Raw genomic sequence first — 27,827 nt, 5'->3', positions numbered from 1 at the left:
GCAGCTTCAGGCTGCCCCAAAACCTGTCCCCACGCTGTGGTGGCTGATGGCCCTGTGAGGTTACAGCCTGTTGAGGCAGGGGCAAAGCTCGCCACAGCAAAGGGCCGGCAGCCATCTCGGGGCCGAGTCGACTCAGGGCTCGTCCGCGCGGCATCCGCTCGCCTTCACACGTCAGCACCCACTGGAGATAGTTTCAGTTCCCTTTTTCACCCCCCTTTCGAGTTTCTGATTGGAGATTGTGGCGGGTGAGGAGTAAATTTAGCCGGGGGCTGCCCCACGGCCGCCCAGGTGCGCGGCGGTGCCGGGGGTGGGGCCGGAGGGGGCCAGGGCTGGCGTGGCACAGCCTGGGCTCTGCACAGCCTTTCCCCAAACCCCTGGGAGGAGGTGGCTGCGTGGGCGAGGGGATTGCGGGGTGGGCTGCAGGAGCCACCAGCCATCCCTCGGGGTGCTCGGGGGCTGCACCCCTGTCTCAGGCAGGGCAGGGGCCGTAGGGTATTGCCCGAGCTTGGCACAGACACAGAGCCAGAGCAGGGGGACTCGTGCTACCCTTCCATGCGGGGTCTGGCTCTGCCCCGCTCCCCCCAGCCCGCGCTGGGGCTATTCTCGGCCTCAGCTCTTGCTTTCGAGTTTCAGCCCCGCTGCCTCCGGGAACAGCGGCTGTTTGGGCGGCTGCAGCTGTGAGGAGGGCAGGCGGGACGGCCCTGTCCCCTCCGCCTGTGCCACGTCGCCCATGGATCTGCAGACGAGGTGTTTCATCAGCCCCAGGTGCACTCGCTCTGCTCCCGCCACGTCCCCACACAGGGAGCCCCCAAATCCTCTTGGCACGAGATGCTGGGGCTCGCTGTGGCCTGGAGAAATCACCGAGTGATGTGCAATAAAAAAAAAAATAGAAAAAAGCAAATAGAAAAAAGCAAATAAATAGAAAAAAGCAAGCCCGAGATGTTTTTTGGGGGGACAAACCTGGCTGGACGTGGCCTCCACAGCGGGGGTCCAGCACGGCCACCCCCAAGCACAAGGCCACGGGTGCAGGAGCTGCCCTCGCCCCAGGGCAGGGTTTGGGGACCGGAGCAGAGCTTTGCCCTCTGGGGCTGGGGGGGTGTTTTGGGGTGACGGGTGCAAGAGCTCCCATGGCCCCACGCCCCTCTGCCTCCATCCCCGCATCCCTCCCTCTGCTCTGGGCCGTGTGGCCCCTCCAAGGCCAAAACACCTAAACCGCCGGGGTTTATTAAACCCCCTCTAAGGCCTTGCTGAGCCCTCGCCCATGAGCCTCCGCCTAGGAGCGTGGCTCTCGCCAAGCCCCCACCCTGCCGTGGGACCCGCTGCCTCTCTCTGCAGCTGATAAAAGCCTTCCCGAACCATCTCATTTACTAAATTAGATCTCCCTCGTTTTAAAATTAATGGCGAGCTGGGAAAACACGAAAAATAAATGACTGTTTAAAATTGTAGCGCAGGAGACAGCAGAGCGAGAGCTGCAGCTGTGGCGGGGCAGAGGTGTGGGTTTCGGTGTCACTCGACACCTTTGCTCACCAGAAAACCCCACTGAGGGCGGCTGCGGGATGGGCCTTGTGTCCCCAGGCGCCACTTCCCTCCCCTCCGGGGCTGGATCAGGCCCCGCATCCCACTGTGATGCCCAGTGGCGCTGGCAGGGGAGTGCAGGGGCCCTGGGGAAGGAGGCAGGTTTTTCTTTGTCCTTGCCTGTTGTTGCTTTGGGAAAGGGTTTAGCAAAATCTTTTAATCAATAATTAGTGAGGTTTCCTGCCCCCGCAGTTAGAGACGTGCCTGTGCTCTGCTCACCCAGAGTCGAGCCGAGGCGAGACCCTGGCTCGTGGCACAGCAGGACCTGCCCCAGCTGCGCACGTGGAAACCTCGGTCCGGTGTCCTGTAACCCAGGGACAGGCTCTACCCGTGGTATGTTGAGGTGGATTTCAAGCCCCACAAAAGCGTTGCCCTGTCCCCTCCCTCCCCACCAGCCACCCCCCCAAAAATGTGGCGTTTAGCAGGGTAAAACCCGTCAGCATGGCTGGGATGGGGCTCCTGGGTTACCGTGTCATTTGCTCCAGCCTCGACCGCTGCTCGAGGGCATGGTTTGCCAGCGGCTGGAGTCAATAATTACCAAGGCTTCAGCTTTCTCAGTGGGAAGGAAAACAAGCATCCTTCCCGGCAGCAGGTCTCTGTCCTTGGGGTATTTTTGGCTGGCAGACACCCAGGCAGCAGCTCTCCCCCATTCCCTCCGCTGCTGAGATGCAGGCTGATCACCCATCCCGCTGCTGGCTCCTTCCCTGGAGCCAGTGTCAGCCCAGGGAGCTGTGACCTGGCCTGGGCACAGGTTTGCTCTGTGGGGATGGGGTTTCCTGGGAAAACCCTGAGCCTGTCACCCCACACATGGGCAGGGACACGGGGACTGCCTCCATCAGCCCAGTCCCCTGTGCAGGGCTATGGGAAAGGGATTTGCCCCATGCACAGGGCTGCACCGTGGCAGGGCCTCACTTGCCTGGCTGGGGAGTGGGATAAAGCCGGGATAAAGCCAGAATAAAACCAATAAATTTGTTTTGGAGCACAAGGTGCCTCTTGGCATCTTTGGTGAGGTCCAGGCCCTGCTGCCAGCTCCCTGCCAAAAACGGAGCTCCCGTCCCGCCCTGCCCCTCCCGTCCGTGCCCTGCCAGCACCGCACAGTGCCCACGGCCCCCGCAGGGCTGGCACACATCCCGCAGGGCTGGCACGGGTCCCTGGAGCTGCTCGGGGTGCCTGGGGAAGGCTCGAGCTGTCCCCCCACGAGGACAGAACGCCTGGTGCAGCCATGGAAACCCCAGCAGCCCCGAGCGGGGCACCCCGGGGCAGCCCCAGGCACAGCGAGGGGTGAGGCTTTGCCGGAGGTCAGAGCGGGGCTGTGCTGGGGGCTGAGCCCCTGCCTGCGCCAGCCGGGATGGCCCCTTCGGCAGCACGCGGGGAGGGAGACGGGCTGGCAGAGGCCTGGGGCACTCAGTGCACCTCCCGGTGCCCCACCGTCCCCTGGGGCTGCGGGGTCACCAGGCAGCCGCAGAGCTCCGCTGCTTGGGAAAAGCTGATTTCAATCCATGTGGAGATAACGCCGACACGGGAATGGGGTGGGAGGTGCAGGAGACGGGGCCACCCCTGCAGAGCTGGTGTGAGCTCGGTGGTGGTGTTTGTTTGGGTGACCCCTGGGTGCAGGGGACACAGGCAGGCCGGGGGGGAGCGGTTTGGACATGGGGACAGCATGGGGTGGGGAGCTGCTGCCTCCAGCAGCACTGGGGAGGGATGGGGACAGGGAGAGGGATGCTGCTCCGGCCGGGAGCCTGGGGCTGGTGCTGCAGATGTGGCCGTGGATCCAGAGCTGGCTGGAGAGCTGCACACCCTGCAGAAACACACACCGCGAAAAGCACCTTATCTGCGTAATTAGCAGCACCTTCCCATCACAATAAAGTGTTCTGCAATGCTGATATGCTGTCTTGCATCGCTGGGAGGTCCCCAGCAGTGCTGGGGGACACAGGGCTCCTTTCGCCGGCAGCAGGACCAGTCCCACGTGCAGGCCGTCGCTGCCCACCCTGGCACGTCCACGTGAGCAAGAGATGGATGAAAGGAACTTAATTCCACTCCAAGTTTCTCTTTGGTATTTGCTTTGCTGGCAAGTTTGGGGCTGCTGCCGCAGTGCTCGTTCCCTGGGAGGCTCTGCTGCCTCAGGCGATTTGCCAGACAAGGAAGAGAGGGGGCCACGGGAGCAGAAGGGGAGCAGAAGCTGCCCCCTCAGATCTTGTCTCATACAGTTTGAGTTTGTCAGATGGTTTTTGGTTTCATTTTGTCTTCGTTTCCTGAGAAATCCTCAAGTGGTTGCTGGACGGCTGGGTAAAAAGGAGCATTAAAGAGATGGGGTGGGCAGCTCCATCAGAGCTTTCTGGGACAGATGGAGGCGTTGGGGTGGGTAGGATGGACGGGGGAATTGAGGTGGACAGGACAGAGGTGCTGGGGTGGACAGGACAGATGGCCGCAGCAGGGAGGACACACGGCCGGCAGTGCTGCACAGAGTGATGGTTCTGCCCCTCTGCTGCGCTCTGGTGAGAGCCTCCTGCAGCACCGTGTCCAGCTCTGGGGTCCTTGGCACGGGAAAGACATGGAGCTGTTGGAGCGGGTCCGGAGGAGGGCCACAAGAATGGTCAGAGGGCTGGAACACCTGTGCTGTGAGGAAAGGCTGAGAGAGTTGGAGTTGTTCAAGCTGGAGAAGAGAAGGCTCCGGGGAGACCTTACTGTGGCTTTTCAATACTTAAAGGGGGCTTAAAAGAAAGACGAGGACAAACTTTTTAGCAGGGTCTGTTGCGATAGGACAAGGGCTCATGGTTTCAAACTAAAGGACAGTGGTTACAGACTAGATATAAGGAAGAAATTTTTTACGATGAGGGTGGTGAGACACTGGCACAGGTTGCCCAGAGAGGTGGTGGATGCCCCATCCCTGGAAAGACTCAAGGTCAGGTTGAGGGGGCTCTGAGCAACCTGATCTGGTTGAAGACGTCCCTGCTTATGGCAGGGGGGTTGGACTAGATGGCTGTTAAAGGTCCCTGTTAAAGGGACCGACACAGCGCGGGGAGGGGGATGTGGTGGGGCTGCCCCCCCTTTAGCAAGAGGCTGAGGAGGGGGCATCTCCCCCAGAACTGCACACAGTGTGCCCGGGTGCTCTCCTCCCCCGTCCCCATTGTGGCTCCAGGCAGCTCTGGTGGGTGCCCGCAGCTGAGCACTGGTGCTCTTGGCACAGCTGTGGCTGTGGGTCACAGGGAAACTTCCCTGGGGCTGCGCCATGGGCACATAGCACGCAGGGGCCCGCGGTGCCATGGCACGGAGTGCAGGGGACAGACTGGTGCATGTGAATGCCCCGAGAGCTACAGCGGCAACCCCGTCCCGGGGGACACAGGGGTGACAAAGGACATGGGGACAGAGCCAGGGCCAGCCAGCAAAGGGACATGGCTGGCCACGGCCCCACCACAGGCCATGTGTCCCTGCAGGGGACTTGGTGCCCAGAGGCCAGCGGGCGAGGGACAAAGCTGGCACAGCCAGGGCCACGTGCTCGCTGCCGGCACGGGAGCTTAGACCAGGCTGGTGGCCCAAGCTGCTCATCCCCTGGTGTTGGCGGTGCCAGGCGGGGTTCAGCGGGGTCCCGGGGGTGAGGCAGAGCTGTGGGGAGCCCTGGGCACCCCCAGCAATATGCACGTGTGTGTGTGTGTGTGTCTGTGTGTGTCTGTGTGTGTGCATGTTCCCATCCCACCCTCCTCCACGCTGGTACCCCCGGCGCGTTGAAGGACACAGAGACAGGGATGCTGAGCCAGCGCTAGTTCAGTGTCGGTGTTCATTCGAGTGACACTCAGGGTGGGGGGACAGGAGCAGGGGACGGGGGAACGTGGGGAGAGACGTCTGCAGTGCGGGGGGAGCCGCTGCCCCAAGGGGGCCGGTGGGCGCGGGGAGGGCCCAGCTGGGTTAGGAGCACTCAGATCTCTTCACGACCTTCTCCACATCGCCCGCCTCATGCTTGACCTTGCAGACGTAGGTCTCGTGGCTCTTCCACTCATCGGCACGCAGCGTCAGGTAGCTGCTGGCCATGTACTGGTTGTTGGATTGCCGCTGGGCCTGGCTGGTCTCGATGCCGCTGGTGACGGGACGGCCATCGGCCATCCACTGCACCTGCACGACGCTGGGGTAGAAGTCTGACAGCAGACACACCAGGGTGGCTTTGCTCTGTGACGAGATCTCATCGAGGGACGGTGGGAATAAGGTGACGGTGGGGGAAGCCTTAGGCTGGCCTGCGAGGGGAGAGAGAGGTGTGGGGTCAGGGGGACCCTGTGCCTGCCATAGCCCCTGCCTGTCCCCCTGGCACTACCCAGGAACTCCACACTCCCCACAGAGAAAAGGTTGTCATTTGTAACTCTGATGTATTTAGATCTGGGATACATCTATACACATATTTTAAATGTATACATGTATATATAAATATATATATGTATGTGTGTAATGCACACACTTATACATACATCCCATATGTACTTGTATATATGTTACATATATTTGTATATGTTATATATATATATACACATACACTATATGTGTATATATGTGCATATATACGTTATAGATACCTATATATACAGCTAATATACATCATATATATCTTATATATTACATATATTAAATATAAAATATATATCATGTGTAGTATATATTGTTATATAAATATATATATAATTATATATAATTTATATAATATACATACTTATGTGTTTATGTATATATTTTCATAGAAAAATATATATGTTACATATATTTTATATATCTTCATATATAATTTTATATATATAAAACAGAGTCTCTGGTTAGTTGCCATAAACTCATTTCCTTCCTTTTGCAAGGCAACTCTTCTAAAAATCAAAATTTCAAAGACAAACCATCCTGTTTTCTGCCCCGTTCAGACACTTTCTGACTTCTTTCAGAAAAAGTGCAACTAAGAATCACCCGAAGGAAGATGAAGAAAAGATACTTGGTCTTTCCGAGGTGGTTCTGCTGCCTCCTCAAACGTACAATGTCTCTATCTATCGTCTCCTCTATCTCTATCTCTATTGTCAAACTACAGTTTTCTTGATCTTACACCCCTAAGAATTTGGTTCAGATTGGGATTTTTGGCCAAATTCTTTTAAAAATTACAGACAAAGACAGACAAACGATGTTCTTGCAGCATTTTCATCACAACAATCTCCATTTTTGACACGGCTCAGCTGGACAACACTCTCTTTAAGACACCCCTGAAAACTTTTGGTTCAGATCCCAGGGACACATTTTAACACAAAGTCGGATGCGGCTCCAGCCCGCTCGTGGCTGAGTACGAGCTGCCATTTTGCAGCGCCCGCACCCTCGGCCGCGGGACCCCACAGAGAAGCCCCTGCTCCTCTCTGAGGGCAATGGACTTAGTCCTCAGGACTAAGAGTTGAGGACTTAGACTAATGACTGATTTCTTTAACAAAGACAAAAATTGACTTTCTTAGAGACCTAAACCTGAGTTTCTGAAAAGGGGTCCCTGAGACCTCGGACACATTTCCTGGCCAAATTTTAAAGTCTTTCAATTGAGAAAATAATACCCCCCAATCCTCTGTGGTGCACACCAGAGCCCTCTGAATCCACAGGGACAAGACATAGCCCACAACGCTGCACTCAGTGCTTGTCCCCAAACCAGCGGCAGACACCAGCCCAGTGCCAAGTCCGAGAAAAAAATCCCCAAGTCACCGAAAATCAACAAAATGGCACAATTTCGTGGTGGGGAACGAAAGACCGAGAAGAAGTCGGCGACTCACCTAGGACGGTCAGCATGGTCCCGGCCCCGAATATACCACACAGTGATACAGAGCTGTGCAAAAACCTCCTGCCCCATGGGAGGAGCTGTCCTGGGTCCCAAGGATGTGGCAGGATGAAGTTCATTGGGTGGAGGTGTCCCGATGGACGCAGCAGGATGGAGGTTATGGGACGGAAGTGTCCCGATGAATACAGCAGGATGAAGGTGATGGGAAGGAGGTGTTCCGATGGACACAGCAGGATGAAGTTGATGGGATGGAGATGCCCTGATGGACAGAGGACGCTGGATGCACGGTGCTGGACGCGCCCCGGTGGATGCGGCAGGGCAGGAGCAGCAGTACAGCCATATGGGGACGACTGTGTGTCCTTGCTGATGGGGCCATGGGAAAATGGGTTGCCTTGGCTCCACCATTCCTCATGCACCGCGTTGGCTGGGCTCTCCAGAGCCGTGGCTGCGTCATCGGCTGCTCCAGGGACACACTGCTACCCAGCACCGCACGCTTTGTGCTCGTTACAAGCCCATGTCCCTACCTGTGGTGCAGGGATGTTATCTCCAGGTGGGGAAGGGCTGGTGGAGGCATTGGGTGCCCCGAAGGCACAACAGGCAGCACCTTGCCTCGACCTGCGCTGCTGCCATGCAGGTGGCTGTGGGCTGCCCTTGGGGGCACCAGCCACCAACCTGCCTCCCCTCGGGCCACACCGTGGCTGTGGAGAACGGGGACACTGGCCATCGCACAGTATGTGTGCGGGTAAACCTCATTAATAAACCACCCATCCGTCCTTCACACTTGCCCAGGAACACCAGTGCTGGCGTGAGTGAGTGGCTTCATAGGGGACCCCACGTCCGTGTACCCATTCCACCCTGCAGCCTGGCTCTGCTCTCTGGGGAAAAAACAGACCCTGGCACAGCCCACATCTTACCTGGGCAGGATTTTTGGTGCCTGGTGGGTGGGCGAGCCTCCGTGGGGCAGCTGTGCCCGGGTGCCCTGTGCTGGGGCAGCCCTGGCTGTGCCGCGCTGGGCCCGCTGCAGTGCCGCAGCTCAGCCCTGTGCTGGGGCCGGGCGCGGGGCGCTGGGCCATCCCACCCAGGGGAAAGAAGCACTTCCCTCCGTCACACCTGGCATCTTGAGCCGGCAAAGGCCCTGGTGTGGGGGTGGCTCTGGTGCGGGGAAGTTCAGAGCCCCCTGAGCCAAGGAAGCCAGCCAGCCGTGACGGACGGGGTCTTGGGGCGCTCGCTCGGGGTGCCTGTCACCTGTCAGCGCGTGATGGCCGCAGGCCACATTCACAGCGGGTTTATTTCTGCCCTAACAGAGCTCAGCGCAGGTCTCAGCACTTAATGCCCTGGGTTGGCGGCCTGGGCTGCAGGCGGAGGGGAGGGCTAGGGGCACTGGCCAGCACTGGGCGCGGCGATGGAGGAGCCCTGGCCGGCCGCTTTCTCCAGCTTAATGTAGCTCCAGCCTCTGCTGCGGGAGATCAAGCCAGTGCTCACGGACCAAACTCAGGGCTAGCGCAGCCCCAGTGCCTGAGATGGCTCCTGCTCCGCTCCCCAGGTCCAACGGAGTTTGGGGCAGGAGCCCAGGGAGGGAAGGCAGCAGCCAGCTGGGGACACCTGAGAACCAGCCGCAGCCCATCGCGGGGGACAGTGCACCAGCCCAGTGAGGTCAAGGCCCGGGACCGAGCAGTTAAGCTCTCGGCCGATCAGGGCCATGTTTTGTTGCAGGGTCATGATCATATTTGACCAAAGAGGAAGGAGTGCGAGATGTGCACGCAGGGCCAGCACCAGCTTAGGGTTTATTTGGGCGATGCCCAGGATAAGGGGAAGGGGCAGCGGAGATGGGAGGGATGCAGGCATGGGGAGAAGGAAGGTCCCACAGAGGTGGCAGAGACATACACAGAGGGAGGGGACAGGAATGGGGCAGGTGGTGAAGCACTGTGCTGGGGGATGTGATGTTCCAGGGCCAGGGCTGTCTTTTCCCCAGTGAGGTTAGGAGCACTCAGAGCTATTCAGGACCTTCTCCACATCGCCCTTCTCATGTGTGACCTTGCAGGCGTAGCCGTCGTGGCTCTTCCAGTCATCGGCACTCAGTGTCAGGTAGCTGCTGGCCATGTACTCGTTGTTGGACTGCCACTGTGGCCGGTTGGTCTCAATGCCATGGTGAGGGCATGGCTGCCAGCTGTTCAGGCCACCTGCAGAGAGCCAGGGTAGAAGTCTGCCAGCAGACACCCCAGGGTGTCTTTGCCCTGAGCCAGGTTGTTTTGGAGCACGAGGTGCCTCTTGGCACCTTTGGTGGGGTGCAGGCCCTGCTGCCAGCTCCCTGCCAAAAAGCAGGGGGGAAGGAGGGCCGGGACAGACCAGGGCTCCTGTCCCACCCTGCCCCTCCTGTCCATGCCCTGCCAGCACCGCACAGTGCCCACGGCCCCCGCAGGGCTGGCACACATCCCGCAGGGCTGGCACGGGTCCCTGGAGCTGCTCGGGGTGCCTGGGGAAGGCTCGAGCTGTCCCCTCACGAGGACAGAACGCCTGTTGCAGCTGTGGAAACCCCAGCAGCCCCGAGCGGGGCACCCCGGGGCAGCCCCAGGCACAGCGAGGGGTGAGGCTTTGCCGGAGGTCAGAGCAGGGCTGTGCTGGGGGCTGAGCCCCTGCCTGCGCCAGCCGGGATGGCCCCTTCGGCAGCACGCGGGGAGGGAGACGGGCTGGCAGATGCCTGGGGCACTCAGTGCACCTCCCGGTGCCCCACCGTCCCCTGGGGCTGCGGGGTCACCAGGCAGCCGCAGAGCTCCGCTGCTTGGGAAAAGCTGATTTCAATCCATGTGGAGATAACGCCGACACGGGAATGGGGTGGGAGGTGCAGGAGACGGGGCCACCCCCGCAGAGCTGGTGTGAGCTCGGTGGTGGTGTTTGTTTGGGTGACCCCTGGGTGCAGGGGACACAGGCAGGCTGGGGGGGGAGCGGTTTGGACATGGGGACAGCATGGGGTGGGGAGCTGCTGCCTCCAGCAGCACTGGGGAGGGATGGGGACAGGGAGAGGGATGCTGCTCCGGCCGGGAGCCTGGGGCTGGTGCTGCAGATGTGGCCGTGGATCCAGAGCTGGCTGGAGAGCTGCACGCCCTGCAGAAACACACAGCAGGAAAAGCACCTTATCTGCGTAATTAGCAGCACCTTCCCATCACAATAAAGTGTTCTGCAATGCTGATATGCTGTCTTGCATCGCTGGGAGGTCCCCAGCAGCACCGGGGGACACGGGGCTCCTTTCGCCGGCAGCAGGACCAGTCCCACGTGCAGGCCGTCGCTGCCCACCCTGGCACGTCCACGTGAGCAAGAGATGGATGAAAGAAACTTAATTCCACTCCAAGTTTCTCTTTGGTATTTGCTTTGCTGGCAAGTTTGGGGCTGCTGCCGCAGTGCTCGTTCCCTGGGAGGCTCTGCTGCCTCAGGCGATTTGCCAGACAAGGAAGAGAGGGGGCCACGGGAGCAGAAGGGGAGCAGAAGCTGCCCCCTCAGATCTTGTCTCGTACAGTTTGAGTTTGTCAGATGGTTTTTGGTTTCATTTTGTCTTCGTTTCCTGAGAAATCCTCAAGTGGTTGCTGGACGGCTGGGTAAAAAGGAGCATTAAAGAGATGGGGTGGGCAGCTCCATCAGAGCTTTCTGGGACAGATGGAGGCGTTGGGGTGGGTAGGATGGACGGGGGAATTGAGGTGGACAGGACAGAGGTGCTGGGGTGGACAGGACAGATGGCCGCAGCAGGGAGGACACACGGCCGGCAGTGCTGCACAGAGTGATGGTTCTGCCCCTCTGCTGCGCTCTGGTGAGAGCCTCCTGCAGCACCGTGTCCAGCTCTGGGGTCCTTGGCACGGGAAAGACATGGAGCTGTTGGAGCGGGTCCGGAGGAGGGCCACAAGAATGGTCAGAGGGCTGGAACACCTGTGCTGTGAGGAAAGGCTGAGAGAGTTGGAGTTGTTCAAGCTGGAGAAGAGAAGGCTCCGGGGAGACCTTACTGTGGCTTTTCAATACTTAAAGGGGGCTTAAAAGAAAGACGAGGACAAACTTTTTAGCAGGGTCTGTTGCGATAGGACAAGGGCTCATGGTTTCAAACTAAAGGACAGTGGTTACAGACTAGATATAAGGAAGAAATTTTTTACGATGAGGGTGGTGAGACACTGGCACAGGTTGCCCAGAGAGGTGGTGGATGCCCCATCCCTGGAAAGACTCAAGGTCAGGTTGAGGGGGCTCTGAGCAACCTGATCTGGTTGAAGACGTCCCTGCTTATGGCAGGGGGGTTGGACTAGATGGCCATTAAAGGTTGGACTAGATGGCCGTTAAAGGTCCCTTCCAACCCAAACCGTTCTGTGAGTCTATGACTCTGTATCCCCAGAAGGTGCCTGCAGAGACACGTGGCAGCCCAAAGCCTGGTGGGGCCGGGCACCGACACAGCACGGGGCTGCCCCCCCTTTAGCAAGAGGCTGAGGAGGGGGCATCTCCCCCAGAACTGCACACAGTGTGCCCGGGTGCTCTCATACCTTGTCCCCGGTGTGGCTCCAGGCAGCTCTGGTGGGTGCCCACAGCTGAGCACTGGTGCTCTTGGCACAGCTGTGGCTGTGGGTCACAGGGAAACTTCCCTGGGGCTGCGCCATGGATGGGGCATGTGGCACGCAGGGGCCAGCGGTGCCGTGTCACGGGGTGCAAGGGACAGACTGGTGCATGTGAGCGCCCCGACAGCTACAGCGGCAACCCCGTCCCGGGGGACACAGGGGTGACAAAGGACATGGGGACAGAGCCAGGGCCAGCCAGCAAAGGGACATGGCTGGCCATGGCCCCACCACAGGCCATGTGTCCCTGCAGGGGACTCGGTGCCCAGAGGCCAGCGGGCGAGGGACAAAGCTGGCACAGCCAGGGCCACGTGCTCGCTGCCGGCACGGGAGCTTAGACCAGGCTGGTGGCCCAAGCTGCTCATCCCCTGGTGTTGGCGGTGCCAGGCGGGGTTCAGCGGGGTCCCGGGGGTGAGGCAGAGCTGTGGGGAGCCCTGGGCACCCCCAGCAATATGCACGTGTGTGTGTATGTTCCCATCCCACCCTCCTCCACACTGGTACCCCCAGCGCGTTGAAGGACACAGAGACAAGGATGCTGAGCCAGCGCTAGTTCAGTGATGCTGTTCATTCGAGTGACACTCAGGGTGGGGGGACAGGAGCAGGGGACGGGGGAACGTGGGGAGAGACGTCTGCAGTGCGGGGGGGAGCCGCTGCCCCAAGGGGGCCGGTGGGCGCGGGGAGGGCCCGGCGGGGTTAGGAGGACTCGTATCTCTTCACGACCTTCTCCACATCGCCCGTCTCATGCTTGACCTTGCAGACGTAGGTCTCGTGGCTCCTCCACTCCTCAGCACTCATCGTCAGGTAGCTGCTGGCCATGTACTGGTTGTTGGACTGCTGCTGGGGCTGACTGGTCTCGATGCCGCTGGTGACGGGACGGCCATTGGCCATCCACTGCACCTGCACGACGCCGGGGTAGAAGTCTGACAGCAGACACACCAGGGTGGCTCTGCTCTGTGATGAGATCTCATCGAGGGACGGTGGGAATACGGTGACGGTGGGGGATGCCTTAGGCTGGCCTGCGAGGGGAGAGAGAGGTGTGGGGTCAGGGGGACCCTGTGCCTGCCATAGCCCCTGCCTGTCCCCCTGGCATTGCCCAGGAACTCCACACTCCCCCACAGAGAAAAGGTTGTCATTTGTAACTCTGATGTATTTAGATCTGGGATACATCTATACACATATTTTAAATATATACATGTATATATAAATATATATATGTATATATGTGTGTGTGTGCATATATACATTATAGATATCTATATATACAGTAATATACATCATATATATATTATATATTACATATATAAATATACAACCTATATGTAGTATATATTGTTATATAAATATATATATAATTATATATAATTTATATAATATACATATTTATGTATTTATACATATTTTCATCTATAAAAATATGTGTTACATATATTTTATATATATTCATTTGTATTTTTTATATATATAAAACAGAGTCTCTGGTTAGTTGCCATAAACTCATTTCCTTCCTTTTGCAAGGCAATTCCTCTAAAAACCAAAATTTCAAAGACAAACCATCCTGTTTTCTGCCCAGTTCAGACACTTTCTGACTTCTCTCAGAAAAAGTGCAACTAAGAATCAGCCGAAGGAAGATGAAGAAAAGATATTTGGTCTTTCCGAGGTGGTTCTGCTGCCTCCTCAAATGTACAATGTCTCTATCTGTCTTCTCCTCTCTCTCTCTCTCTCTCTCTCTCTCTCTTTCTCTATTGTCAAACTACATTTTTCTTGATCTTACACCCCTAAGAATTTGGTTCAGATTGGGATTTTTGGCCAAATTCTTTTAAAAATTACAGACAAAGACAGACAAACAATGTTCTTGCAGCATTTTCATCACAACAATCTCCATTTTTGACACGGCTCAGCTGGACAACACTCTCTTTAAGACACCCCTGAAAACTTTTGGTTCAGATCCCAGGGACACATTTTAACACAAAGTCGGATGCGGCTCCAGCCCGCTCGTGGCTGAGTACAAGCTGCCATTTTGCAGCGCCCGCACCCTCGGCCGCGGGACCCCACAGAGAAGCCCCTGCTCCTCTCTGAGGGCAATGGACTTAGTCCTCAGGACTAAGAGTTGAGGACTTAGACTAATGACTGATTTCTTTAACAAAGACAAAAATTGACTTTCTTAGAGACCTAAACCTGAGTTTCTGAAAAGGGGTCCCTGAGACCTCGGACACATTTCCTGGCCAAATTTTAAAGTCTTTCAATTGAGAAAATAATACCCCCCAATCCTCTGTGGTGCACACCAGAGCCCTCTGAATCCACAGGGACAAGATATAGCCCACAACGCTGCACTCAGTGCTTGTCCCCAAACCAGCGGCAGACACCAGCCCAGTGCCAAGTCCGAGAAAAAAATCCCCAAGTCACCGAAAATCAACAAAATGGCACAATTTCGTGGTGGGGAACGAAAGACCGAGAAGAAGACCGTGACTCACCTAGGACAGTCAGCATGGTCCCGGCTCCGAACACATCACACAGTGATACAGAGCTGTGCAAAAACCTCCTGCCCCATGGGAGGAGCTGTCCTGGGTCCCAAGGATGTGGCAGGGTGGAGGTGATGGGATAGAGATGTCCCGATGTATGCAGCAGGATGGAGGTGCCCTGATGGACACTGCAGGATGAAGTTGATGGGATGGAGGTGCCCCGACGGACACAGCAGGATGAAGTTGATGGGATGGAGGTGCCCCGATGGACACAGGAGGCTGGATGCACGGTGCTGGACGCGCCCCGGTGGATGCGGCAGGGCAGGAGCAGCAGTACAGCCATATGGGGACGACTGTGTGTCCTTGCTGATGGGGCCATGGGAAAATGGGTTGCCTTGGCTCCACCATTCCTCATGCACCGCTTTGGCTGGGCTCTCCAGAGCCGTGGCTGCGTCATCGGCTGCTCCAGGGACACACTGCTACCCAGCACCGCACGCTTTGTGCTCGTTACAAGCCCATGACCCTGCCTGTGGTGCAGGGATGTTATCTCCAGGTGGGGAAGGGCTGGTGGAGGCATTGGGTGCCCCGAAGGCACAACAGGCAGCACCTTGCCTTGACCTGCGCTGCTGCCATGCAGGTGGCTGTGGGCTGCCCTTGGCGGGCACCAGCCACCATCCTGCCTCCCCTCGGGCCACACCGTGGCTGTGGAGAACGGGGACCACTGGCCATCGCACAGTATGTGTGCGGGTAAACCTCATTAATAAACCACCCATCCGTCCTTCACACTTGCCCAGGAACACCAGTGCTGGCGTGAGTGCCGTGGCTTCATAGGGGACCCCACGTCCGTGTGCCCATTCCACCCTGCAGCCTGGCTCTGCTCTCTGGGGAAAAAACAGACCCTGGCACAGCCCACATCTTACCTGGGCAGGATTTTTGGTGCCTGGTGGGTGGGCGAGCCTCCGTGGGGCAGCTGTGCCCGGGTGCCCTGTGCTGGGGCAGCCCTGGCTGTGCCGCGCTGGGCCCGCTGCAGTGCCGCAGCTCAGCCCTGTGCTGGGGCCGGGCGCGGGGCGCTGGGCCATCCCACCCAGGGGAAAGAAGCACTTCTCTCCGTCACACCTGGCATCTTGAGCCGGCAAAGGCCCTGGTGTGGGGTTGTCTCCGGTGCGGGGAAGTTCAGAGCCCCCTGAGCCAAGGAAGCCAGCCAGCCTTGACGGACGGGGCCTCGCGGCGCTCGCTCGGGGTGCCTGTCACCTATTAGCACGTGATGGCCGCAGGCCACATTCACAGCGGGTTTATTTCTGCCCTAACAGAGCTCAGCACAGATCTCAGAGCTTAATTCCCTGCCTGGGTCAGGGGCCTGGGCCACAGGCAGAGGGGAGGGCTAGGGGCACTGGCCAGCACTGGGCACTGCGATGGAGGAGCCCTGGCCAGCCGCTTTCTCCAGCTTAATGTAGCTCCAGCCTCTGCTGCGGGAGATCAAGCCAGTGCTCACGGACCAAACTCAGGGCTGGCGCAGCCCCGGTGCCTGAGATGGCTCCTGCTCCGCTCCCCAGGTCCAACGGAATTTGGGGCAGGAGCCCAGGGAGGGAAGGCAGCAGCCAGCTGGGGACACCCGAGGACCAGCCGCAGCCCATTGCGGGGGAAAGTGCACCAGCCCAGTGAGGTCAAGGTCCGGGACCGAGCAGTTAAGCTCTCGGCCGATCAGGGCCATGTTTTGTTGCAGGGTCATGATCATATTTGACCAAAGAGGAAGGAGTACGAGATGTGCACGCAGGGCCAGCACCAGCTTAGTGTCCTCAGACTTGAAGCCCTTCCATTTCAGGCTCCTATACATTTCCTCATCATACCATAGAGCACACCTGGGAGAAATGTTAAGAAATTTCTGTTTCATAAACTTCAGTACAATCTGGCTGTCTGGCAAATATATATATTTTTACCCGGTAACTCCTGCACTCAGACAAGTTGAACGAGACCCATGGGATCAGTGAAGGGTCTGCAGATTTGAAACAACCAAAAATGTTTTGCAAGCAGCAAAGCCCAATTAGCCCCTAAAACCTTTTTTCCTCCTGTCAAGGAAAGGCACAGGAATACATTTCAGTGCAGTTAGACAGAAGGAGGACTTGCTACTATAACCAAATGGAGAAGTTGAAGAAAGGAAAAAAACCCACCCCAAACCCCAGGCAGAGCCCATACAGCCCCCGGCACGGGGAACACCCTGTGTGAGCATCAGAGCAACTTACTGAGGACGGTCAGCTGGGTCCCACCACCAAAGCAATAAAGCTCTTGGAGTGCTGAATTTCAATAGCAACAACTTAAATTGAGCTTGAAAATATTCAAATGCAGTGATTTGGGCAAGTGGTTACAGAAAGAGGCAGAGTCAGCGAACCTTCTGAGGCACTAGAAAACAAATGATGCTTCGAAGATTTTGTGGTTAAAGGCACTTTTTGTTTCAGAGGTTTGGGTAGGCTTATGCATTGGTGCAAAGGCTGAAACTAGCCAAAAAAAATCACTGAAATTTTTTATGCAAAGCATTTAGCTGAAGCCAGTGCCATCTATTGTGGCTGACCAGTTTCTGAGCATTTCTCAAACTTCGATGGGGTTTCGGTTTAGTTTTAGGAGAGGATAATAAAGGGGGACAACGTTCATCTCAAAAGTCCAGCTCTTCTCCTTGGAGGGAGGCAGGGAGGAGGACCAATGCTGTGCTGGACCTACCAGGGCTGTTGGTCCTGCAGCACCTGCCTGGTACGTGTCCTGGTATGTCACCTCAGCAGGAGGGGGGCAGGTGAGGGGGTGCTGGTCCCGGGGGGGCACTGGGAAGGCTACGCACAACTGCTGTGTCCCAGCTGCCAGGGCTGAGCAGCAAAGGCCATGCCAGGCATTGTCTGCTGCTGCCCCATGGCTCACCTAATCATGCCTGGAAGCAAACGAGAAGGGAAAGGGTAGGATGTGCCAGGCACCCTTGCAGCATAAACTGTCCTGAAACTGCCCTGGCATGGCTTGTGCAAACATCTGTCCCCAGAAACCACTTCCTTTCTGGGCTAAAACCAGCACCTGGGGGAGCAGGTGTCCAGTGCCCAGGGGCTCCTGGTGCAGGAGCTGGGCCAGGAGGAGGGCAGGGGAGCACCCGGATGGGCCCTGGGTGCCAGCTGGGAGCGCACAGGACCTTGGACTGGCAGCGCGGGGCAGGGAAAGGGCTGATGGGGGTCATCTCCTCCCCAAATGACAGGGGACGGGTACAGACCTGATACTTTAAGGGACAGCTGAGCCAGGACACCAGGCACAGCCACCTGCAGCGCAGGGCAGTAAGGGCAGGGTCATGGCAGGGACCTGCCCCACCATCAAATGGGGACAGCAGAGACTCCTAACCGGTCCTTCCGATGGTGGGAGGTTTTTGTATCACTTCCCCATTGCTTTGTGTCACCGTGCCAGGAGTAACGCTGCTGTCATAGCCACCACAGTAATAGACAGCCTCGTCCTCGGCTTGGACCTCAACAATGGTTAACGTGCCCGTGGAGCCGGACTTGGATCCGGAGAATCGCGAAGGGATACCCGAGGGTCTGTGGTTGTTGTCATAGATCACAGTGACAGGGGCAGTGCCAGGGACCTTCTGCTGGTACCAGCCATAGTTGCTGCTACTCCCGGAGCAGGTGATCCGGACGGTTTCTCCTGGGTTCGCCGACACCGAGGGCAGCTGAGTCAGCGCTGCCTGGACCAGGGAACCTGAAGAGGGAGAGGAGAGAGGGGAGAAGATGGGGGTCAGCCAGTGCCTCCCTGGGCAGCGGGACAGGGATGGGGCCCCTGTGCCCAAAGACCCCGGCTGGGCGCAGCGAGTCTGGCCAGGGCACCTGAGCTGTGGGCGAGCACCACGAGGAGGAGAGTGGCCCAGGCCATGGCGCGATCTCACCAGCTCTGTGTCCCCACGCCGATGGGGCTCTTTCACAGACCTCAACCCCCTTTTAAGCCCCCGCCCGCCCAGGGCACAGCCCCTCCATGCAAATCTGACCCCGCGCTCCAGGCCGGATCCTGCCCGTGCCTCCCTCCCCACCTCCCTCCCCGCTCCACGCCCAGCCCCGCCACCCCAGATGCAGTGGGGCTTGTCCGCGGGCACAGAGCGGAGTCACAGAGACACGTCCCAGCTCAGAGGCCAAAAACCCACCAGCACGGACCCCTCCATCCCCAGCCTGGGCCAAGCGGCTGCAGGGCCAAAGGGTGCGGGAGAGCCGGGCTGCTGGGGGTAGGAGGGGGCAGGTAGTGCTCACAGCTCCCAGTGATGGGGCTAGGACGACGCCAACCCCCAGCACCCCACACCCCACTTTTGCCATCTTCCCCTCCTCGGGGTGGCCCAGGCCCCACACAGGTCTTGGCCGTTCCTGCCCTTCCCCGATGCCCCTGGGGCCCTGCAGCACTGCCCTTGCCCCTGCTCTTGCAGCAGCCATGCAGCGCTCTGCCCCTGGGGGGGCTGCCCCTGCCTGGGCACACTGAGGCTGAGCGGCTGGCAGCCCCACGGCAGAGAAGGGCCTGGGGGGGCCAGGAGGATACCAAGGTGCACAGGAGCCAGCAAAGCACCCATGGGCTGCATTAGCAGCCCGGGAGAGGATCCTTCCCCTCGGCTCAGCGCCCTGAGGCACAGCCCAGCACTGTGTCAGCTCTGGATCCCCCACCCAAGATGGGGACAGAGGGGAGCAAGGCCAGGGAAGGACCTGAGGGAGATGAAGGGCTCGGAGCATCACTCGTACAGAGAAAGGCAGTGCAAGCTGGGAGGGCTGAGCCCAAGGCGGGGAGCCTCAAGGGCATCTTATCAGTGTTATAAATATCTCCTCAAGGCAGGAAAGAAGATGGAGGCAAGCTCCTCTCCGAGGTGTCCACTGATGGCATGAGAGGCAATGGGCACAGGCTGCAACACAGGAAAACCTGCCCAAACACAGCAAAACTTTTTTTTTTTTTTTTTTTTTTTTTTTCTGCAAGGACAGTCAAACAGTGGACTGGGTTGCCCAGAGAGCTGTGAAGTCTCCATCCTTGGAGACAGTCAAAACCCACCTGGACAGGCCCTGGGCAACATGCAGTAGCCAACGCAGCTTCGGGCAGGGGGTGGGATGAGACGATATCCAGAGGCACCTCCAGCCCCAGTGATTCTGGGGCTTTCCCCAGACCCAGCACCACCCCTCTTGCTTTGCTGCTTTTCTGCTCTGGCTCTTCCCCTGCCAGCTCAGGCCCATTGCTCAAGACCTTTGCTCTTCCCAGATCTCCACTCTCCAGCACAACAGCAGCCGCCCGGCCCTAGCGCCGCAGGGCTCCAGCAATGCCACCCCATGAGCTGATCAAGTGCCCAACAGGCTGGTGCTGGGCAAACGCAGCCAGAGCCAAAGCAGCCCGGGGGCTCTACTCGCAGCTGTCAGGGCAGCCCATGGCCAGCCCTGCTCTGGCACAGGGATCATGGCCACCTTCGTCAGCCTCGTGCCCAGCCCGAGAGCTGCTGTGCCCACGGGAAATGCCCCCAACCCCACGACCCCTCACTATCCCTGACACTGCCCGCCCCAGGGTGCTCGAGCCCGACAGGCACAGGCAGGGCAGGGCTGCAGCAGTGCTGTCTCACTGCGGGCAGGACGGAGGGGACCTGCTGGAGCACAGCACGTGCCCCAGGGCAGGAGCCACCTCACAGGCACATGTGCTGCTCCACCACGCAGCCAAGTGGCAGCGGCAGCAGTGAGGGGCCCTGCGGCAACTGCAGGTTTGTGTCTCAGTTCCCCAGTCATGGGAGTCACCATAACCCTGATCAGCACTGGTGTCACAGCCAGCACAGTAAGAGACAGCCTCTGCCTTGACTCGGATGTCAGGGGTGGTTAATGCAGCCATGGAAAATGGCACGTTCCCGAGTGCTGTACATCCCCTCCCCAAATGACAGGGGACGGGTACAGACTTGGGGCTTTAAGGGACGGCCGAGCCAGGACACCAGGCACAGCCACATGCAGTGCAGGGCAGCAAGGGCAGGGTCATGGCAGGGACCTGCCTCACCATCAAATGGGGTGAGTAGAGACTCCTAACTGGCCCCTGCGATGGTGGAAGGTTCTGGTATCACTTCCCCACCTCTCTGTGTCACTACAACAGCATCACTGCTGCTGTCGTAGCTACCACAGTAATAGACAGCCTCGTCCTCGGCTTGGACCCCAGTGATGGTTAACGTGCCCGTGGAGCCAGACAAGGATCCGGAGAATCATGAAGGGATGTCCGAGGGTCTGTTGTTGTTGTTGTAGATCACAGTGACAGGGGCACTGCCAGGGACCTTCTGCTGGTACCAGCCATAACCATAGCTGCTACCCCCGGAGCAGGTGATCTGGACGGTTTCTCCTGGGTTCGCTGACACCGAGGGCGGCTGAGTCAGCACTGCCTGGACCAGGGAACCTGGAGAGGGAGAGGAGAGAGGGGAGAAGATGGAGGTCAGCCAGTGCCTCCCCAGGCAGTGGGACAGGGATGGGACCCCTGTGCCCAAAGGCCCTGGCCACGCGCGGCAAGTCTGGCCAGGGCACCTGAGCTGCGGGCGAGCACCACGGGCAGGAGAGTGGCCCAGGCCGTGGCAAGATCCCACCAGCTCTGTGTTCCCACGCTGATGGGGCTCTTTCACAGCCCTCTACCTACTTTTAAGCCCCCGCCCAGGGCACAGCCGCTCCATGCAAACATGACCCCGCGCTCTGGGCCGGATCCTGCCCACGCCTCCCTCCCCACCTCCACACCCAGCCCCGCCACCCCAGATGCAGTGGGGCTTGTCCCCGGGCACAGAGCTTAGACAGATCCCAGCTCTAGAGCCCAAAACCCACCAGCACAGACCCCCCGCTCTCCCCAGCTCAGGCCAAGCGGCTGCAGGGCCAAAGGGTGCGGGAGGGCTGGGGGTGGGGGTGGGCAGGCAGCACCCGCAGCTCCAACATCCCCCCCATGGGCTGGGGGGAGCAGATGAGCTGGTGCTCGTGCTGGGGATGAAAGGACAGGCTCTTGCCACGGGGGTGGATTTTTGGGCTCCAGCTGTGCCCAACTAGGCTTCTCCCATGGGGAAAGGGCTGGGAAAAGGCAGGAGCAAAGCCCCCATTTCCATCCCTCCTAGCTCCTCAGCTGAACGTCATCTGCGACTGATAAGCATCTGGGACCTCAACGTGGAGTGGGCGAGGGGAGCAGGGCTCGTCAGGGAGCACAAAGCAGCCCTCACCCCTGAGGACAACAGCCCTGCCCATGCCCTCCTGGCCCCAGCCCGTGGCGCATGGCCCTCCCTGCCAACACCACGTTCCCAGGCACAGAGCTGGGGGACAAGGCCACCTGGGACCCGGCTGCCCACGCGCCAGCTCCCGACACCACAAACGCAGTCGCCATGGGGCCAGCACCCCTGCCCACCGCCTGGCCCTCTCACACACCCTCACCCCAGCCTGTGTTCCCTGCCCTGTCACACTCGTGGAGACACAGGAAATGTCAAAGCTGAAAACAAATGGCACCCCATGACACGGAGGAGCCAGCACCCTTGTCCCCAGCCCCAGTCCCGAGGTCGCGCAGCAGGATGAGGACAGAGTCAGGGTGCTGGGCAGCCCCTTTCCTGCCAGGGGGCCGTGGTGGGACATTGTCCAGGGCCAGGGGCTTCCCAGGGGGACAGAGGTGCAAACATAGCCAACGTGTTTGGAGTAGCCCACGGGCTTCTGTTGTGCCATGACAGAGCAGCCCCAGGCCAGCCCTGCTCTGCCCTGGCAGCCCCACACACGGCCCTGGAGCGGCTGCGCCCACGGGAAACATCCCTTCCCAGGGCTTGAAGGCAAAGCTTTGGCCCAGCTCCCCGGCCCATGGCACGTCCCCACCTCTTGGTGCAGGGGCTGCAGTTTCAGCAGGGCTGAGCACCCCTGGGGTGATGCCCTGGGGGCTCCCGGCACAGCTGGGCTGGGAGGAGGGCAGGGAGGCACCTGACAGGGCCTTGGATGCCAGCCGGGAGTGTAGAGGACCTCAGAGCTGCAGCGCAGGGCAGGGACGGGGTTGCTGGGGGTCATCCCAGCATTTCTTTACCTAGAGGGTGGTCAAACACTGCACAGGTGCCCTAGAGAGGTGTTTGATGTCCCAAGCCTGTCAGTGTTATAGAGGCATTTGGACAATGCCCTTAATAATGGGCTTTAACGTGCGGTCAGCCCTGAAGCGGTCAGGAAGTTGGACTAGATGATGGTTGTAGGTCCCTTCCAGCAGAAACATCCTATCCTATCCTATCCTATCCTATCCTATCCTATCCTATCCTATCCTATCCTACCCTATCCGCTCTCCTCCCCAAATGACAGGGGATGGACACAGACCTGGGGCTTTAAGGGACGGCCGAGCCAGGACACCAGGCACAGCCACCTGCAGCGCAGGGCAGTAAGGGCAGGGTCATGGCAGGGACCTGCCCCACCATCAAATGGGGACAGCAGAGACTCCTAACCGGTCCTTCCGATGGTGGGAGGTTTTTGTATCACTTCCCCATTGCTTTGTGTCACCGTGCCAGCAGCACTGCTGCCGTCGTAGCTACCACAGTAATAGACAGCCTCGTCCTCGGCTTGGACCCCAGTGATGGTTAACGTGCCCGTGGAGCCGGACTTGGATCCGGAGAATCGCGAAGGGATACCCGAGGGTCTGTGGTTGTTGTCATAGATCACAGTGACAGGGGCAGTGCCAGGGACCTTCTGCTGGTACCAGCCATAGTTGCTGCTACTCCCGGAGCAGGTGATCTGGACGGTTTCTCCTGGGTTCGCCGACACCGAGGGCGGCTGAGTCAGCGCTGCCTGGACCAGGGAACCTGGAGAGGGAGAGGAGAGAAGGGAGAAGATGAGGGTCAGCCAGTGCCTCCCCGGGCAGCGGGACAGGGATGGGGCCCCTGTGCCCAAAGACCCCGGCTGGGCGCAGCGAGTCTGGCCAGGGCACCTGAGCTGTGGGCGAGCACCACGAGGAGGAGAGTGGCCCAGGCCATGGCGCGATCTCACCAGCTCTGTGTCCCCACGCCGATGGGGCTCTTTCACAGACCTCAACCCCCTTTTAAGCCCCCGCCCGCCCAGGGCACAGCCCCTCCATGCAAATCTGACCCCGCGCTCCAGGCCGGATCCTGCCCGTGCCTCCCTCCCCACCTCCCTCCCCGCTCCACGCCCAGCCCCGCCACCCCAGATGCAGTGGGGCTTGTCCGCGGGCACAGAGCGGAGTCACAGAGACACGTCCCGGCTCAGAGGCCAAAAACCCACCAGCACGGACCCCTCCATCCCCAGCCTGGGCCAAGCGGCTGCAGGGCCAAAGGGTGCGGGAGAGCCGGGCTGCTGGGGGTCGGAGGGGGCAGGTAGTGCTCACAGCTCCCAGTGATGGGGCTAGGACGACGCCAACCCCCAGCACCCCACACCCCACTTTTGCCATCTTCCCCTCCTCGGGGTGGCCCAGGCCCCACACAGGTCTTGGCCGTTCCTGCCCTTCCCCGATGCCCCTGGGGCCCTGCAGCACTGCCCTTGCCCCTGCTCTTGCAGCAGCCATGCAGCGCTCTGCCCCTGGGGGGGCTGCCCCTGCCTGGGCACACTGAGGCTGAGCGGCTGGCAGCCCCATGGCAGAGAAGGGCCTGGGGGGGCCAGGAGGATACCAAGGTGCACAGGAGCCAGCAAAGCACCCATGGGCTGCATTAGCAGCCCGGGAGAGGATCCTTCCCCTCGGCTCAGCGCCCTGAGGCACAGCCCAGCACTGTGTCAGCTCTGGATCCCCCACCCAAGATGGGGACAGAGGGGAGCAAGGCCAGGGAAGGACCTGAGGGAGATGAAGGGCTCGGAGCATCACTCGTACAGAGAAAGGCAGTGCAAGCTGGGAGGGCTGAGCCCAAGGCGGGGAGCCTCAAGGGCATCTTATCAGTGTTATAAATATCTCCTCAAGGCAGGAAAGAAGATGGAGGCAAGCTCCTCTCCGAGGTGTCCACTGATGGCATGAGAGGCAATGGGCACAGGCTGCAACACAGGAAAACCTGCCCAAACACAGCAAAACTTTTTTTTTTTTTTTTTTTTTTTTTTTTATGCAAGGACAGTCAAACAGTGGACTGGGTTGCCCAGAGAGCTGTGAAGTCTCCATCCTTGGAGACAGTCAAAACCCACCTGGACAGGCCCTGGGCAACATGCAGTAGCCAACGCAGCTTCGGGCAGGGGGTGGGATGAGACGATATCCAGAGGCACCTCCAGCCCCAGTGATTCTGGGGCTTTCCCCAGACCCAGCACCACCCCTCTTGCTTTGCTGCTTTTCTGCTCTGGCTCTTCCCCTGCCAGCTCAGGCCCATTGCTCAAGACCTTTGCTCTTCCCAGATCTCCACTCTCCAGCACAACAGCAGCCGCCCGGCCCTGTGCCCTGGGGCTCCAGCAATGCCACCCCATGAGCTGATCAAGCGCCCAACAGGCCTGTGCTGGGCAAATGCAGCCAGAGCCAAAGCAGCCCAGGGGCTCTACTCGCAGCCGTCAGGGCAGCCCATGGCCAGCCCTGCTCTGGCACAGGGATCATGGCCACCTTCGTCAGCCTCGTGCCCAGCCCGAGAGCTGCTGTGCCCACGGGAAATGCCCCCAACCCCACGACCCCTTGGATGTCAGGGGTGGTTAATGCAGCCATGGAAAATGGCACGTTCCCGAGTGCTGTACATCCCCTCCCCAAATGACAGGGGACGGGTACAGACTTGGGGCTTTAAGGGACGGCCGAGCCAGGACACCAGGCACAGGCACAGCCACATGCAGTGCAGGGCAGCAAGGGCAGGGTCATGGCAGGGACCTGCCTCACCATCAAATGGGGTGAGTAGAGACTCCTAACTGGCCCCTGCGATGGTGGAAGGTTCTGGTATCACTTCCCCACCTCTCTGTGTCACTACAACAGCATCACTGCTGCTGTCGTAACCACCACAGTAATAGACGGCCTCGTCCTCGGCTTGGACCCCAGTGATGGTTAACGTGGCCGTGGAGCCGGACAAGGATCCGGAGAATCGTGAAGGAATGTCCGAGGGTCTCTTGTTGGTGTTGTAGATCACAGTGAGAGGGACATTGCCAGTGACCTTCTGCTGGAACCAGCCATAGTAGTTGTTGCTGCTCCCGGAGCAGGTGATCTGGACGGTTTCTCCTGGGTTCGCCGACACCGAGGGCGGCTGAGTCAGCGCTGCCTGGACCAGGGAACCTGGAGAGGGAGAGGAGAGAGGGGAGAAGATGGGGGTCAGCCAGTGCCCCACGAGCACAGCCCTCCCTGGGCAGTGGGACAGGGATGGGACCCCTGTGCCCAAAGGCCCTGGCTGGGCACAGCGAGTCTGGCCAGGGCATCTGAGCTGTGGGCAAGCACCATGAGGAGGAGAGTGGCCCAGACTATGGCGTGATCCCACCAGCTCCATGTCCCCACGCCGATGGGACTGTATCACAGACCCCTGACTCCCTTTCAAACCCCCCGGCCCGCCCAGGGCACAGCCTGTCCATGCAAATCTGACCCTGTGCTCAGGTTCAGATCCTGCCTGGATCAACCAGAGCACAGAGTGGCCGGGGCAGCACCAGCTGCACAGAGCTCTGGGCATGGGGTGTGGGGCAGCACTGATGCTTGTCTGCCCCCCCCAACCCCAGCCCCAGATGTTGGGTCAGATCCCCCCATTCCTGCCCTCCTTCCCTGGAGACCAGCTGCAGCCTTTCCCCCTGCCCAGCCCTTCTCCTGCCTGGTCATGGCCTTGGGTGAGCAGAGGAGCCGGTGCCCAGCCCCACATCTTTGTGCTCTGCCCCACAGAGCCCCTCTGCATGGTCTCAGGCCTCACATGGGCCTTCCTACCCTCCAGCAGATCGACACTGCCACCCAGCTTGGTGTCATCTGCAAATTTACTGAGGGTACACTCAATCCCTACGTCTAGATCATCTATAAAGATATTGAACAGCACCGGCCCCAGAACTGAGCCCTGGGGAACACCGCTAGTGACCGGCCGCCAGCTGGACTTTGCCCCATTCACCACCACTCTCTGGGCTCGGCCATCCAGCCAGGGATTTGGACAGGTTAGATAGATGGGCCGAGACCAACGGCATGAGGTTCAACAAGAACAAGTGCCGGGTCTTACACTTCCGCCACAACAACCCCCTGCAGCACTACAGGCTGGGGGAAGAGTGGTTAGAAAGCAGCCCGGTGGAAAGAGACCTGGGGGTGCTGATCAACAGCCAGCTAAACATGAGCCAGCAGTGTGCCCAGGTGGCCAAGAAGGCCAATGGCATCCTGGCCTCTATTAGGAATAGTGTAGCCAGCCGGTCTAGGGAAGTGATCGTCCCTCTGTACTCGGCACTGGTGAGGCCGCATCTGGGCCCCGCACTTCAAGAAAGATGATGTTGAGGTGTTGGAGCGAGTCCAGAGGAGGGCGACCAAGCTGGTGAAGGGTCTGGAGGGTCTGACCTATGAGGAACGGCTGAGGGAGCTGGGGTTGTTTAGCCTGGAGAAGAGGAGGCTCCGAGGTGACCTTATTGCAGTCTACACCTACCTGAAGGGAGGTTGTAGTGAAGTGGGAGTTGGCCTCTTCTCCCGGGCAACTAGCGATAGGACAAGAGGACACAGCCTCAAGCTTCGCCAGAGGAGGTTCAGGTTGGACATCAGGAAGAATTTCTTTACAGAAAGGGTTATTAGACATTGGAATGGGCTGCCCAGGGAGGTGGTGGAGTCACCATCTCTGGATGTGTTTAAGAAAAGACTGGACATGGCACTTAGTGCCATGGTCTAGTTGACAGGGTGGTGTAGGGGCAGCGGTTGGACTCGATGATCCCTGAGGTCTCTTCCAACCTGGTTGATTCTGTGATTCTGTGTGATTCTATGGGCAATCCCCAGGTCACGTCGCACTGCCTGTGGGGCAGCCCCAGTGGGCAGGGTCCCTGGGCATGGGGTCGCAATCTCCCCTGGCCTGCAGCCCCTGGTAGCCTGTCAGCTGCCCGGGCTTCCCACCAGCAGGGCTTTGCTCCCCCAAACTCCTCATCCCAGGGTTTGCAGGTGAAGATTTGTCCCGGCTCCTCAGCCAGCAGCACGGTCCTACTATCCATGATGGGACCAAGGTTTCGGCAGGATGAACCCCCCCCCACCGTGACACCCAGGAGCAGGGCAGAGACCTTGCTGCAGGCAGGTCCTGCTGAGCAGGGCCAGGCACCCCCCACCTGCAGCCCAGGCCAGCTGGGCTTCCCCAGCCTGCACCCAGCTGCGCCGGCCACCCCCTACCCAGCTGCACCAGCCACCCCACACCCATGGCACCACCGATGGCTCCTCAGCCCACACCTGCCCCTGCCCACAGCACAAGGACCTCTGCCACAGCCCAGCAGCACCACGCTGCCTCCCCGCTGCGTGGCTCCAGCCGGAGCCCTTTGGCTGCAAGAGCCATCAGACATTTCCATGCTGGTTCTCACCCAGAGCTGTGCCAGCTGGACACCTCCGGCCAGGGAGAAGCCTGCCAGCAGCCTC

At 59.2% G+C, this 27,827-nt stretch overlaps 1 protein-coding gene across 1 annotated transcript; it reads right to left on the bottom strand.

The window, feature by feature from the left end:
• Positions 1-5,331: 5,331 nt before the first annotated feature.
• IGLL1 (immunoglobulin lambda like polypeptide 1) lies at positions 5,332-23,373 on the bottom strand. The gene is made up of 4 exons (XM_068412877.1): positions 23,298-23,373; positions 22,881-23,172; positions 14,397-14,434; positions 5,332-5,801 (listed from the first exon to the last, which is right to left on the bottom strand). The coding sequence occupies exons 1-4, from the start codon at positions 23,341-23,343 to the stop codon at positions 5,479-5,481; spliced, it is 699 nt and encodes a 232-aa protein (XP_068268978.1). The 5' UTR covers positions 23,344-23,373; the 3' UTR covers positions 5,332-5,478.
• Positions 23,374-27,827: the final 4,454 nt, after the last annotated feature.

This window comes from Nyctibius grandis, chromosome 14 (genome assembly GCF_013368605.1).
Source record: "Nyctibius grandis isolate bNycGra1 chromosome 14, bNycGra1.pri, whole genome shotgun sequence".
NCBI lineage: Eukaryota > Metazoa > Chordata > Aves > Nyctibiiformes > Nyctibiidae > Nyctibius > Nyctibius grandis.
The sequence above is the reverse complement of the archived record's forward strand: the minus strand, read 5'-3'. Positions and strand labels throughout refer to the sequence as shown.

Excerpts from the sequence above, each read along its gene's own strand:
- IGLL1 (XM_068412877.1), bottom strand. The coding sequence starts at position 23,343 with ATGGCCTGGGCCACTCTCCTCCTCGTGGTGCTCGCCCACAGCTCAG. Across the intron at positions 23,173-23,297 it reads GGTGCTCGCCCACAGCTCAG|GTTCCCTGGTCCAGGCAGCG; the intron begins GTGCCCTGGCCA and ends CTCCCTCTCCAG. Across the intron at positions 14,435-22,880 it reads TACGACGGCAGCAGTGCTGC|TGATGTGTTCGGAGCCGGGA; the intron begins TGGCACGGTGAC and ends TGTATCACTGTG.